This window comes from Bacillus rossius, chromosome 6 (assembly GCF_032445375.1).
Source record: "Bacillus rossius redtenbacheri isolate Brsri chromosome 6, Brsri_v3, whole genome shotgun sequence".
Lineage (NCBI taxonomy): Eukaryota > Metazoa > Arthropoda > Insecta > Phasmatodea > Bacillidae > Bacillus > Bacillus rossius.
The window spans coordinates 28674445-28690006 of record NC_086334.1 but is presented as its reverse complement, the minus strand read 5'-3'; the positions used below and the strand labels follow the sequence as shown (position 1 = coordinate 28690006).

Below are 15562 nucleotides of genomic sequence, written 5' to 3'. Positions count from 1 at the left end.
AGTAGTAAACTTTTTGGGATACAAGATAGATGCTGATGGTATTCACCCTACGCAAGACAAAGTGAAAGCTATTTCCAATGTGCCAGAGCCCTGTAATGTAAAAGGCATTTTTAGGGTTACTGAATTTTTATGAGAGATTTTTGGGAAACAAGGCAAATGTACTGGAGCCACTACACCGGCTCCTCGAAAAGAATGCTGCGTGGGAGTGGGGAGAACAACATGTTAGTGCATTTACCAAGGCCAAGGAGCTCTTACAGGCAGACAGTGTATTGGTGCATTACGATCCTTCACGGCCTTGGTGCTAACCTGCGATGCATCACAATATGGAGTTGGTGCGGTTTTGGCACATGTCATGGACAATGGAGAGGAACGGCCAGTAGCATTTGGGTCTCGCACATTACAGAAATGTGAACGTAACTATGCTCAAATCGATAAAGAAGCTTTGGCCGTGATATTTGGGGTGACGAAATTTCAGCAGTATTTGGCAGGCAGGTCATTTACAGTTATAACAGACCACAAACCATTACTGCGATTGTTAGATCCACGGCGCCCGACTCCAGATATTTTGTCACCGCATATGCTATGCTGGAGCTTGCTGTTAGGCATGTACGACTATACAATCACATACCGGCCGGGGGGCAGATTGGACATGCAGATGCCTTAAGTACGGTTACTCAATCTCGACAACACCGGCCCATTCCAAGAGTGGCAGAAGTACTTATGTTGGAGGAAATGCCAGAAGCACCCTTAGACGCTCATGCAGTCGCACAGGCCACAATGGAAGATCCAGTCCTCAAACAGGTCAAACAGTTTGTGTTACAGGACTGGCCTCAGGAGTTACCACAGGAGCAGTTTCGACCGTATTGGAATAGAAGGGTGGAAATCACAGTTTATCGAGACTGTTTGCTGTGGGGAAGACGGGTGGTGATTCCACACAAATTATGAGCAGATCTGCTACTAAGGTTACATGCATCACATGATGGTGTAGTGCGATCTAAGGCTGTAGCACGGAGTTACTTCTGGTGGCCGAAAATTGACAGTGAAATAGAGCATGTTGTCAGTATCTGCCAGATCTGTCAGTCAGAACGTAGAGCCCCGGCAAAGACACATGCAGCTTGGAGTGTCCCTCAGAAATCACGGTCTCGTCTGCACGTGGATTTTGCTGGCCCGTTTCAAGGGAAAACATTCCTTATTTTGATGGACGCGTTTTCGAAATGGCCGGAGGTGAAGCTGGTGCCAACAGTATCATCAGCAGCTGTGGTACGGGAGCTGCGAGGCATCTTTAGCACCCATGGAATCCTGGACATGGTGGTGTCAGATAATGGAACTGCCTTTACATCGGGTGAAATGAAGGCATTCTTGCAAAGGAACGGCATCACCTTCCGTTACGCACCTCCATATCATCCAGCAAGTAATGGGCTAGCAGAACGGAGGGTCCAGACGGTCAAGGATAAGCTGAGGAATATAAAGTCAGGGGATTGGAGTACTAGACTACAGAGAATGTTATTTGCGGTGCGCACAACTCCCAGTACAGTGACAGGGAAAACACCAGCAGAGCTCTTAATGGGCCGTACACTGCGTACATGTTTCGACAAGTTGTCTCCCCATTCATTAGGTCAAGAGATGGATGGGGGAGCCAGGGAGAAGTGGGTTAACGTTGGACGCTACTTCCGAGAAGGTGACTCAGTACTAATTCGCAGCTATGTTACCGGCCCTAAGTGGGTCCCAGGGGTTGTGTTGCGGAGGGAAGGCCCAGTGACTTACCAGGTTCAAGAGGACAGAGGGCTGATCACCAGACGACATATTGACCAGTTACTGCGGCGCACTTCAGTCAGGGGTGCATCCAGAAGTAGCAGAGGTAGCAGGCCTGGCCAAGAAGGAACCCTAGGGTTGGCGATAATGCCGTCCTTACAACAAGAAGCCCAGCTGGTCTCGCAAGGAGACAGTGCGGAGCCTTTTTTGGGTTTTGCATTGGATGATCAAAAGCATTCAAGAGAGGGAGTTTTTCCCAGCAGGCCGTGGGCAAGGGAGCGGCAGAGCCATTCCCAAGCCGTCATACAGGGGGCTTCTACACCCCGTGAACAGGACCAGGGGCGGTGGGGGCCTCCAGCAGACGAACTGCACAGGAGTCTGCAGTTCACCCTACAGGATGTTCCTGTCTCAAGGGAACAGAACCCGGGGCTGGGAACGGCACCAGTGGCAGCGAAGCAGAGGTCATCCCGTGTCAGAAAGCCAAAGAAATTCAATGACTATGCTCTGTGTCTACAGAAGGAACCGAAATGTTAATGTAGTAGGGTGAATGATTCTTGGAGGGAAGGAGTGTAGTGTATGTGTGCAATAGTTCTAGGTTGGCAGCCATGCCAAGAAGTGTGGAGGCCGGAAGTGATATAGATTAGGTTGTTGTTGTTGGTGCAGGACTGAATGGACGATGTGTGTTAGGACGGGCAAACCGAATCGCAGCCCATCGGGCGAAGCACAATGAACAGACATAACAAGATTTATAAATACAGTTCAAGTAAATGAAATTCTCAATAGCTACTGACACAATGTTAGCAGGTATAATGGGGTCATGTCATCTAGAACAGGAGAATGCCAAGATATGAGATGAAATACTAGGCAAACTTACCAGAAGGTACAAATCAGGTATTTTGGTTGTGCACCATATCATAAATGAGGGCATCTTTGGGACAAAGGTTTGGCCAGAGAGCATTGAACAGGAGTGTTGCAACAGTCCTGCTGGGGATAGAGAATACAGCTCTATTTCGGATGCTGGGTAGCATGGTCAGTGGCCATGCAGTGGGTGCCAAGTGGAAGAGGTGCAAAATGACCACAAATTAATATTTTAACTGAAATACAGTACATGATACATAAAAAAAAAACTTTTTTTTAATGGAGGGTACCTACTTAAAACCTGGTGAATTTCGCGTAGTATCCAACTTGCGATGTATTAAAACTGAAAAGACTGCAAATATATTTTTTCACCATCTAATTTGAATCAAAAATATTTGGAAAAAGAAATTAATATAGGGTGGTGATATGAGGTATTGTCAGAAAAGGTTTCGGTTCGGTTTGAAAAAAAAAAAGAGAAAAGGGGCACCAGAATGAGTTTTTTCCTGAGTGGAAACTAGTCTAGTTACTTTCCTGTGTGTGAATTGCAACAAGTTGATTATCAGCGAGTACTTGCCTGGCTGTTCATTCCCAGACACAACAACATGAAGAAGAAAAGGACGCTCCACAGTTGAGATGCTGGCATCTTAGCCATCGCTTGTGGGTAGACCACAAACACCAAACCTGGTCCTGCACAGTAAACAATTCAAACACACTTATTATGAAGACAAGTCAGTAAGTATTTATTAAATATCAGCATTGTATTTAAAAACACATAGTAATGTAATGAAGAGCAGCTAACTTTGCTCAAGCGAGGTTGAGAAATGTATGAGCTAGCATGAAAATACAGTGCGTGTATTGAGGCGTTTGCCACGCCTCCTTTTAATTTGGTTATTAATTATATCATATGTTATGATAGATTGTTTGGCACTTGGTTCATTTTCGTCCTGAAGATTGATTAAAACATAAGCATTACGGACATTCACGGCGCTGCGCTTGTGTGTGTTTCCGCGAGCCAACACCGCGCGGCGCGCGAAGCCTTATGACGTCATGGTGACGCGTTAACCTGCGACGGTCTGCGGCTGGCGAGCTGGGAGACGGTGCTGGCGGCTGGTGGAGTCGACTTCGGCTCGTCGGGTGCAGGCGTGTTGCGCCGCTGCTAAAATGGAAAGGCTGTTCCATTCACCTACGCATCGACCAGTGCCCAGCCCGGGTTATCGTCCACCATGCTGCGCAACTACAAGTAAGCCTCGACGCAACCGCTATTAACAACCGGGCACCGGGTTGGTTTTTTAAGGAAAAGCTATGAGCAGAGAGACTTGACTGATCATAAACTCAAATTCATTATCTTGCTAGTTTCTTGAATCGTAATGTGGCGAAATAAACTCGACTTCTCCTTTTTACGCTACGTGAGAATTTACGTAAACTGCAAGCCAGACTTATCACGTTGCTGTGGTGCGGGATGTGAGACTCGCAAAATTACGTCGAAACGAGAGTCCGGTTAGACCAAAATATTGGGAATTGTGCCTAAATAACATTTATAGACAATTACGTCATCCAGCAGTGTAATCAACGGACCTGTTAGGGAAAAACTTAACCTTTCTAAATGTTTGTAAAATTACCCGTAATATAGTGTTTATAATATGTGATTACATTAGATGTCCTTTTCTTTAATGCGAGATCTAGATCTTCTGTAGATTTGTGTAAATGGTTCTGTATTTTAATGTACCAAGCCGATGCCAAGCAGGAATATTAAATAGTAAACAGGCAGTGATGTTTTCAATTATTATCCAGGTCATTCTTTTTTGCCTAGGGACCGTACTTCTCACTGCATTTAGTTGGTACACCCTTCTGCGGCTCCCGACTTTAAACTCGAGCGCCTTAAGTAAGGCCTCAAAACTGCGCCACTCTGCTAGTCAGAGTCGCAGACGCGGTAGTTTTCGGTGTTTAAGATACTTATTGATTTTTTATATCACCAGTATGGCATTGGCTTGGATATATAAATTACATAAAGAGGAGATAATGACTAATTTAAAAGCTGCGTCAGTCGAGCACAGTGCGGACGAAAGCATAGATGTTTTAAGACAAAAGTTTGTGGCGCATTTGAAAGGAGAAAGAGTTTCGTGGCAAACGGAACAGGCAGAAGCGAGTGGGTGTGGCTCGCTTAGTACAAATTTTCTAAAAAATAAGTTTGCTTTGCGATCACTAGAAAACGTTCCGAAACTGCAGTCAGCAAATGTAGAGGATATATTAGAGTTTTGCATGGCCGTAGACAAGCTAGCTAACGCAAATTATTTTTCCAAGGAGAGCGATTTAATTTTAGCTGTTGCTTCGCGTTGCACAGGCTTAGCTTACGATATACTCATTGCGCGTTATAAGAGTCATATGTCCTGGGTTGATTGCAAGGAGGCGTTATGGGAAAATTTATGTCCTTGTAGAGTTAGAGAGGAACTTATAATAGAGAAAACCCGTCGTTTTCAAAGAAAAGGGGAAAAAACTTTGAGTTATGTACATGACATTTTGGACCATGGTTCGGCCCTTAATGTCCAAATGAGGGAAATGGAGTGGATACGGTTAGTCTTAGAAAACTTGCATCCCCACATTAGGAGGGAGTGTAGCTTTGTGGAGAGGCCCACCAACTTGTTCGATATTAGTAATTGGGCGGTGGAGGTGGATAATGTGTGTTGGGTTTCCGATTTATGCGAAGAGGAGGAAAAATCAAACATTTTAAAAGAGGGTGAAAGTAGCGTGGGGATAAATGGGGAAGCGGACTTGAATGTCACGAGAGTGGATAGGTGCAGTGAAGTTGATAAGGTGGGTGTAAAGTCCGAAATTTCAGCATATGATCAAAGTAATAAATATAAAATTAGAAAGAAGTGCTATGCATGTGGCAGTGAGAGCCATCTCATCGCTAAATGCGCAGAGAAGAAGCAGAGTAAAGGTCAGGGGAATAACGTTAGACGAGTGTGTGGGTTTTGTGGCAAGTGGGGGCATTTGTCTCGCAATTGTTTACAAAAAAAAAGGGTTAGCTGGTTTCGTTTTGAAAATAAGCATCGTCTGGCGGTATTGAAAGCTAGAAGTAATATGTGTGTCAGGGTAAGTTTTTATGAGGAGATAGTCTCGGGTTTAATTGATACCGGGGCTAGCAATTCATTTGTACAGCAGGCGTTTTTGAGTAGGTTAATAACGAGACATCCTGAACTAAAAAAAAATTTAAAAACGGAGCCAGGGTTTGAGGTACATTTGGCTGACGGGAAAAGCCGGAAAATCTCCTTGAAAGTACGTTTGCACTTTAAAATAGGAAATTTTGCCTGGACACGTGATTTTTGGGTAATGCCTGGACTGCTCGAAGAATTGATTTTAGGATGGGATTTCTTAAAGGGCACGGGAGCTATAGTGGATTGTAAGAATAGGAGGTTATGCTTCGCGTTTGATAAAAAAGTCAAAATTAGTCTTGAGGCACCTAAGAATAAATTTGAAGTTTGTTGCGGAGGTTTAAAGGGGGTGGAGGAACACTTAACAGAAAAACAGAAGGACGAAATCAGGGATATTTGTTTTCGTTATCCCGATGTAATTACGGAAAAGGTGGGAAAATGTGAATTGATGCCGTACCGGATTGAATTAATGGATCAACGTCCGGTGAGGTGTGTGCCCTATCAATGTGCTCCTCCCAAAATGCTAGTTTTTCGGGAAATCATAGATGATTTACTTAAGCAAAATGTTATAGAAGAAGCGAGTTCAGAGTACGCTTCACCCGCCTTTTTAGTAAAAAAAAAAACACCGGGGAAGTATCGCTTAGTCTTGGACTACCGAATCTTGAATGATCGCATAAAACTAGATGGTTTCCCGCTGCCCAAGGTGGAAACGGTGCTGCAATATTTGGGGCAAGCGAAATATTTTACGGTGTTAGACCTTAATGCTGCTTTTCACCAATGCATGTTGGAGGAGAGTAGCAAGAAGTTCACGGCTTTTGTTACCCCGTGGGGACAGTACCAATGGAAAAGAGTGCCTTTCGGGGTAAATTTTGGCTCACAATGCTTATCGCGTATCTTATCTTACATTCTGAAAGAATATCAATTTAAAAATGTCATTAGTTTTCTGGATGACATTTGTATATTTTCTAATTCTTTCGAGGAACACTTGGAACATGTGGAAGGGGTTTTGCAAAAATTACGAGGTGCAGGGTTAACAGTCAATCCTGAAAAAGTTTGTTGGGCCAGAAAGAAAATTCGGTTCCTGGGTTTCATTGTTGGGGAAGGAAAAATTGTAATGGACCCTGACAAAATTGAGGCCATTGTAAATTTCGCGAGACCTCGTAATGTAAAAGGCATCATGAGATTTTTGGGCATGATGGGCTATTTTAGCCGCTTTATTGAGAACTATGCGGATTTGTGCTACCCTTTAAATAATTTAAGAAAAAAAGGGGTCATTTTTAATTGGGGTGAGGTAGAGGAGGCCGCTTTTCTCGGTTTGAAAAAAGCCATTTCCCACCCACCGGTGTTAGCGTTACCAGATTTCCAGAGGCGATTTGTAGTGCAGGTTGACGCTTCGAGTGTCGCGTTAGGCGCGGTTCTCTTGCAAGATTTTGGCAAGGGTCTACAACCCATTATGTTTGCTGGAAGAACACTTAATAGACATGAAAAAGGTTATAGCACATATGAAAAGGAAGCCCTTGCTTGCGTGTATGCTTTGGAACGTTTTGACACTTATCTAGAGCATGACGAATTTGACCTTTACACGGATAATCAGGCTTTGACCTGGTTGTTTTCGCATCCGAGACAACTAGGGAAAATAGGGCGGTGGGTAATGAGGCTCACTAGGTTTAGGTTCAAAATAATTCATGTAAAGGGAAAGGACAATGTGGTCGCGGATGCCCTTTCGCGGATGTTTGAGGAGGAAGGCGGTGAACAGGATTTGGAAGACGAGAGTGAAGTAATCAGGTGTGGGCGTTTTACTGTGGAGCCAGAACTATTCAACAAAGTAGAGGAGGTGTTAGAACAAGATTTGGAAGGGCAAAATATAATGCGGGATTTACTGCAGGGCAAAAATAAGAATTTCGTGTTAGTGAAGCATAGATTATATTATCAACAAAGTGGGAAAGAGAAAAGACTTTATATTCCTAAGCTCTTACGGCCTATGGTGCTAAAATATTATCACGATAGTGCGTTTGGGGGTCATGGAGGAGTGGACAAGACATATCATAAATTGAGAGATGAAGTCTATTGGGCGGATATGAAAAGAGATGTGCAAAATCATGTTAACACGTGTGAAAGTTGCCTGTTAAGTAAACAAACCGTAAATTCGAAATTGGGTAAATACTCCGTTTCTCTGCCCACGCGTCCCTGGGAGAAGGTTTTCATAGATATTTTTGGTCCTTTGCCTCGATCTCGAGAGGGAAATAATTGTCTTTTGATTATTGTGGATGGTTTCACTAAATTTAATTTTTTTTTACCTTTATCTGACATGAAAGCGGCGAGAATTGTCAAGGCTCTTACGCAAAGAATATGGCAAATTTTTGGAGCACCTGAGAATGTGGTTTCTGACAATGCGGCCTATTTCAATAGTCAAATATTTGGGAACATGTGTTTTCGTTGGGGAATTTGCCACATCAACACCAGCCCGCATTATCCTTGCCCAAACCTGGTAGAAAGAGTGAATAAAAATATCAAGATTGCACTTACTATTTATCATCATCAAGACCATCGCCAGTGGGATGAAAATTTGGATATGCTGAGTTTAGGATTTAACATGGCTAAACATGACGCCACTCATTTCACTCCCGCCGAATTATTTCTGGGGCGGAAAATACCACACCCTCTTTTAAATGTTTGGGGTATAGGAGAGGAATTATGGGCGATCAGTAGTCCACGTTTATTAGAAGGTAAATGGGTAGAAGCTATAAAAAATCTCCAGAACGCTCAGAATAAGGTTGCGAAACAATATAATAAGGGGCGCTTGGAAAATCCTTTTAAGGTGGGAGACTGGGTGCTCTGCAAAAGTTTTCCCATCAGTAACAAAGCGCTGCACAAAACCGCTAAATTAGAGTTTTCTTACCAGGGGCCTTACAAGGTGATAAGGCATTTAGGGGGAGTAACCGTTCTTTTGCAGCGTGTGGACAAAAGTTTTGAGACACGTAAGGCGCATATTAGTCATCTTAAGAGGTTCACACCCGATCAAAGTAAATGATTGTTTTTGCCCTTTTTAGTCATGTGAATAGAGATTTTTTTTGAATTATGTTGCTGTTTGTTAACGAGTAAACGGGAAAGTGGCACAAAGCATTGTTTGGTCTTAATCATTGTTTTTTTTTTCTCTCTCTCATGTGTTTTTCTTCGCGTGTTTTTTCTCACTGTGTGCTTTTTTCTTCTTGCTTTTCTTTGAGGTCGTTTGTTTGAATGGCGTGTTTTGAGTGCTTCCCCGTTTTCTCGCCTTATAGTGGCTCGAAGCTACCTAAATTTCTTTGGTTTTTGGTGTTAATTTAGAATTTTTTTTAAGGGGGGGATATTGAGGCGTTTGCCACGCATCCTTTTAATTTGGTTATTAATTATATCATATGTTATGATAGATTGTTTGGCACTTGGTTCATTTTCGTCCTGAAGATTGATTAAAACATAAGCATTACGGACATTCACGGCGCTGCGCTTGTGTGTGTTTCCGCGAGCCAACACCGCGCGGCGCGCGAAGCCTTATGACGTCATGGTGACGCGTTAACCTGCGACGGTCTGCGGCTGGCGAGCTGGGAGACGGTGCTGGCGGCTGGTGGAGTCGACTTCGGCTCGTCGGGTGCAGGCGTGTTGCGCCGCTGCTAAAATGGAAAGGCTGTTCCATTCACCTACGCATCGACCAGTGCCCAGCCCGGGTTATCGTCCACCATGCTGCGCAACTACAAGTAAGCCTCGACGCAACCGCTATTAACAACCGGGCACCGGGTTGGTTTTTTAAGGAAAAGCTATGAGCAGAGAGACTTGACTGATCATAAACTCAAATTCATTATCTTGCTAGTTTCTTGAATCGTAATGTGGCGAAATAAACTCGACTTCTCCTTTTTACGCTACGTGAGAATTTACGTAAACTGCAAGCCAGACTTATCACGTTGCTGTGGTGCGGGATGTGAGACTCGCAAAATTACGTCGAAACGAGAGTCCGGTTAGACCAAAATATTGGGAATTGTGCCTAAATAACATTTATAGACAATTACGTCATCCAGCAGTGTAATCAACGGACCTGTTAGGGAAAAACTTAACCTTTCTAAATGTTTGTAAAATTACCCGTAATATAGTGTTTATAATATGTGATTACATTAGATGTCCTTTTCTTTAATGCGAGATCTAGATCTTCTGTAGATTTGTGTAAATGGTTCTGTATTTTAATGTACCAAGCCGATGCCAAGCAGGAATATTAAATAGTAAACAGGCAGTGATGTTTTCAATTATTATCCAGGTCATTCTTTTTTGCCTAGGGACTGTACTTCTCACTGCATTTAGTTGGTACACCCTTCTGCGGCTCCCGACTTTAAACTCGAGCGCCTTAAGTAAGGCCTCAGTATTACATATGAACATGTATGATGCATTCATAATGGTTAAGTGACTATTTGAACATCCTCCACAAGTTTTGCATGTGTGTATTCCCACATAAATATCACTTATTATCCTTCATTTTATGTAAAACATAATTAGGTGCACTGGTGTTGTCTTGTAAAATCAATCAATCAAGCGCACAACTTAAGCTGGCAACCGAGAGTTTATTCGCTTGTTGTTCTGTTATTCTTGCCCCAGCATACACCGTGCCATTTGCCAGCCTCAGCAGGCGTATGGTTTGGTGCACAAACTGCTGTTTTCTTCGTGGTGTTCTGATGAGCATCTGATGTTACAGATGTTACACCAAGGAGTTTAAAAGGAAAAACACTTTATTACTTCAGCCCTTGGAGAGCTATCTCTCTATCTTTCTCACAAATTGGTAGTGTTTTATTGACCGCTCTAAAATATTCAAGTTATTGACATCAGCTTGGTTGGTAGTCCGGTAATGATTAAATTTACCAGATTGGTTGATAAAACGGTACCTACCATGACTATTTTTTGTACAATAAGGACTATATTTTCAAGGAAAAAATGTTATTATGTATACAAAATAAAAACAGTATATGTGGTTACTGGGATAAAAATTTTAAGCTGTAATAGACTGAAATATTTTATACAAATAATGTAATTTTATCATTTTAAATTGGTAAGTTACGTACTGGATTAATACTGGATAACTGATAACTTTAAATGTAATTAAGGCATATTTATAATAATTTAATACCAATTTGTAACAGTTGATATTGTTTTAATTTATGAATATATTTCTAGTGAATATATAGATAAACAAAAGAAAGCATATTGTGACCAAACAAACTTGACAAATCCAAAATTATGAAATTACAAATTTATTACAAAATAAGGCTTTAGATAAATGCGATCTCTGTGCCAAGAGAGAGAAGCAGTGTAAAACTCTTCTGTCACAGTTACCTGATAACAATATGATTAACATGAGCTGTCCCCTAGTTGATCCTCCAGCATTAAACATAAGCAGTAATCAGCAACAGGAAAATCAAAATTTCATGTATAAAGAGACTTGCAAAACATTTTTTGTAAAATGAAAAGTCTCTTCATGGTAAATCATGAAGTAGATAAAATGGTACGTATAAACCATAAGCACAGGAACAGTATGTGAATAATTATTAGTTTTTTAAGATTTACAGCGTACTGTTTTCAAAAAATTTTCTGGTAAAGAAACCTCTGGTTTAATGGAGACCCAATTTTATGAATTGGCCATACCCATTTCAAAAAAATCCCTCTCCATCTCTGGGGATAAGTTATGTTTGGTAGCATAATTTGTTTGTTTTTGTTAAATAAAAATGTTTTAGCAAACATTGATTATTTTCTCCTGTTCAATCCTGTCATCACAGTGTTGTCCTTCTATCTTCTGTTTCCTCCCACAATTTGGACACACTCTCGTTTTTGACTACATTCAAACTGCACAGTCATTAGATATCATTCTCCTTGAAAAGAACCTACATTACCAACTCAAATAGTAAGTTTTGACTAGTAGTAAACTTTATGTAAAAATCACTTCTAAGAAAATTCATTTTTGCATAATAGGTTATTTTACAAAAAAAATTAAGAAAAAACATTTTTTGAAGATTTTTTTTGCCTGTAGTATATTAAATTTTAATAGGGATGTCACATGCACCTGTGTCCACTGGTGTGAAATGTCTCTGTTTATTTGTGATTAAATAAGACATATATGTATTATCATGAAGAAAAAAATAGTAGTGTGTGCTTACCATCTGAGATAACATCTTCGATGGATGTTCCCTGTTCTGTTGCTATGTTGCCGATAACTGCAAAAGCAAATATCCCCACCAGCAGGCTGGTCACTGCATTTATTGATGATACGGCCAGCGTATCTATGAGTATCTGGTTGTCAAAACGGTTGTAACTCGCGAATGAGATTACAGAACCAAATGCAATGCCAATGGAATTAAAGTTCTGAGCTGTTGCATGCACCCATACCTGAAACATGGACATCACTAAGAATAATCATTCATTGAGAAAATGGTGGCAAGGAAATTCAGATACAAATTCAGAAACATGGTGGCTTCTGTCTGAACAAATCTATCATAATTTAAATTTCTGTTTCTAAATTCAGCAAATTTGCTGCCAAGCTGTCTCATTTATGAGCTAACAGAATTGGTTCTAACCAGGAGGGGATATTACGGGGATGTCTTCCCCCCCTAAACCAAAATCCTAAAAAATCTATTATTCCTACCAATAAATGGAAAAAATTTGAAAGCAAACAGCAGTCAAAGTGGTTTTATAACCTTCCCCCTTAACCAAAATTACATTCTGTGTACCCTCCTGCACATCAATATACTTCAAATATAATAACTTCTTGTAAATATCAGTAATACATAACTTATAACGCAACACAAAGCAAAATAACCTTCTCGGATTCCAATCTGTACATCAATAGCCTTTCCCTCCCACGGCAAGGCTGGGCTAAACATCACGCTTGAGTCAATTGTACACTAGCAGCAACGTCGTAACTCGGGAGTCAGTACAAACGGTCTTATGTCCCTCGAGTAATCATGTTTTTGTCATTGTTATGTTTAATTTCATAATGGTGACTGGTAATTGAAAATAACGGTTATAATTCATTGTTTAAACCACAAATACTTATACAAACTTATTTAATATATATCTAAATTTAAAGGCACTTCCAAAACCATGGCTAAATAAACTTAAATGGACCGAATATAATTTACAGTATAGCTAAAAAATTAGCAACAAAAAACTAAATGAAACATGTAGCAGACAAAATTTTACAAAATTGTGTTATACAATATTTCTTATTTCCTTGAATATTTCTTATTTCCTTTGCAATTTATTGATTGGTATGTTTAACATCATTAATTTTTGTTGTAGCCAGCTATGCCAGACACATTTTAAGCAAGTAATTGAAGCATTACAAAAAAAAAAATCAATTTTCTGAGCTTAAAAGTTGTTTTCTAAATTGGAACGGTAAGTATTAGAAACAGTATGCCAATAATTGCTCAAATAAACAAGAAAACAATCATTTAAAAGTAAAGTAGATGTTGAACAGTTGAACACCAAGTACCAATACTGAACTTACTTTAGAGTCGCCAAGAAGAGACCACTTGGGCTGGAAGAAGTACTGCAGACCTCTCTGAGCACCTTCAAGCGTGAGCGCGCGTATGAGAAACGCCACAATGAGCACGTAGGGGAACGTGGCTGTGAAGTAGAGGACTTTGCCAGACGACTTCACGCTCTTCCACATGGAGAAGTAGACGAGGACCCACGCCACTATCAGACATGCCGCCAGCTCCCACCGGATCACACCAAAGTTGTCGATACCGTCGCTGATGTGCAGAACCTTACGCCTGGAATTCAACAGTAAATCTGCAGAACACTGAACTAGGAAATACTTCCAAAACATTTCAGAGCCATCAGATTATACCTGCATGTACAGGTACTATCTGTTATGAGCTGGCAGTAATGGGTGGTCTGTGAAATTTTGAATCGTCCGCTGGGCCTAGACAATTCGAGACTTTCCTCTTCCCTTGGTATTTGTGTACTTTCTCCTCCTTGTGTTGCCTAACGATGAATTCCCCTCCATGCATGCGCAGGTAAACTTGATTTGTTTTACTACTGGCTGCCAGCTTGCTTTGTCCTTCTTCTTCAGGTAGCTTTTTAATTGTTAGCATGTAATCTGAGAACTCATCTGTTGACAAACCATCAGGGTTCTTGTGAAAATAGGCCGCGCATTTATGTAAGTATGAGAAAATTAAGTTTGTGAAATTTAACTTGTTTCTAAATTGTGTTTTATCCTCCCTTCCTATTAATTTTTGACTTAAAGGTAATTTTTATCTCATAATGGCATTGAGATTTCCAGTTTTACAGTGTTTGGATAATTGCAAAGAAAATTTACTGCAAGCTAATAGCTTGTGGCCAGGCGAAAGACTGTTTCAATGATGCTTAATTTGTCATTGATGGTATTGTGTATATTTTTGTAAACTGCTTTGTAACAGCATTCTATTAATTAAGACTGATGTCACTTCACTCTCACTCAGCTTACCACAGGCTGGCCTCCATCTTAAACACTTGCCAAGTCCTGAACTGGAAACGTCTCGTGGCCCTCTGCACTGTTGCATCATCAGAATTTCTGACAACACTCAAAGCTCCAAGAAAAATGGCGTTCTAGTTACGCCAATTTTATGCAGATGGGGTTCTGGGAACATGCTGAACATTCGAGAGACAGGGAGAAGAGTGCTGCAACTAATCGGATTACCGCAAATGGACAAGTGCTACTTGTCCGGGAGGTGGGGCCTCCCCTGGACCCCCACTGCGCTGGCCTGAGTGCTGGACCGGCCAGTCTGCCTCGTTGCCTCGCCTTTAGTATCCTCTTAACTCTCTCTCTCTCTCTCTCTCTCTCTCTCTCTCTCTCTCTCTCTCTCTCTCTCTCTCTCTCTCTCTCTCTCTCTCTCTCTCTACATAGTACTTGGACCATTTTAAATTATACTTACCAGAAAATTTAGTTATCTATCCAAAACTGAAAGCATGAAACAAAAAAAAAATTGTTTAAATACGAGTACTACCTCAGTTCAGAAAAAAATGCTAAGCTTTTGTTTTAAATTATTGAATATATTATACTGGATGTAGGATGTGACAGGTATGGAGAGACACATCAAACCTATTTTGCAGATTTGTGACCTGAAGAACAAGAAAAATATCAACAAAAGTGTATTTTTATATAATCTGTTTTGTTAATCTTTTTATGTCTAGAAAGTCTGATATTACCAGGTTAAAGAATACCATGATTAAATTGTTAAAAATCACAGTTTTTCTTAAATAACCAATGGATTTTTGTAGTAATTTTCACAGCTGTTATTTAGCTGCACCAGATTAAAATTTAACTAGTAAAATTAATGCTAAAATTCAACACATTACATTGTAATTAATAAAGATAAATAATATAAGACAGATATGTATTACCAATTTTAGGTGTACCTGTAAATATTATTAACTACAAATAACTAATATATTTGTACCGAAATGAAGACAGGGATGCTATCAAATGATGTAACTCCCTGAGTGATGTGTTTGTATTCAGTTATGTAAATATTTTGTAGGTACATGTTAAGTGTATGAAAATTTCTTGTAACTGGATTGATATATATAAATTTTGACAAATGTACCGTACCACTAAAATGAAAATAATTATTGAAATGCTGCAAGAAAGCCTAAATGTTTGGTGCCAGCGAGCAGTTTCGGTGAGTGCTGTGCGTGAGTCAAAGTGCCCGGGGTTTGTGGTCAGGCACACGCACCCCAGGGGGTGGACCCAGCACCTGATCAGTGGATTCCACAGGCCCAGGCTAAGGGAGAAATTATTCTGCGAC

General features: G+C 40.7%; 1 protein-coding gene across 1 annotated transcript in view; it reads right to left on the bottom strand.

The window, feature by feature from the left end:
* Positions 1 to 15562, bottom strand: part of LOC134532939 (sodium- and chloride-dependent GABA transporter ine) — a 71572-nt gene that overhangs the window by 9386 nt on the left and 46624 nt on the right. Inside the window, exons 6-8 of the mRNA XM_063370012.1 lie at positions 13279 to 13546; positions 11930 to 12158; positions 3185 to 3297 (exon numbers count right to left, since the gene is read on the bottom strand). Of these exons, the coding sequence (XP_063226082.1) occupies positions 3185 to 3297; positions 11930 to 12158; positions 13279 to 13546 (610 nt within the window). The remainder of the gene's footprint in view (positions 1 to 3184; positions 3298 to 11929; positions 12159 to 13278; positions 13547 to 15562) is intronic.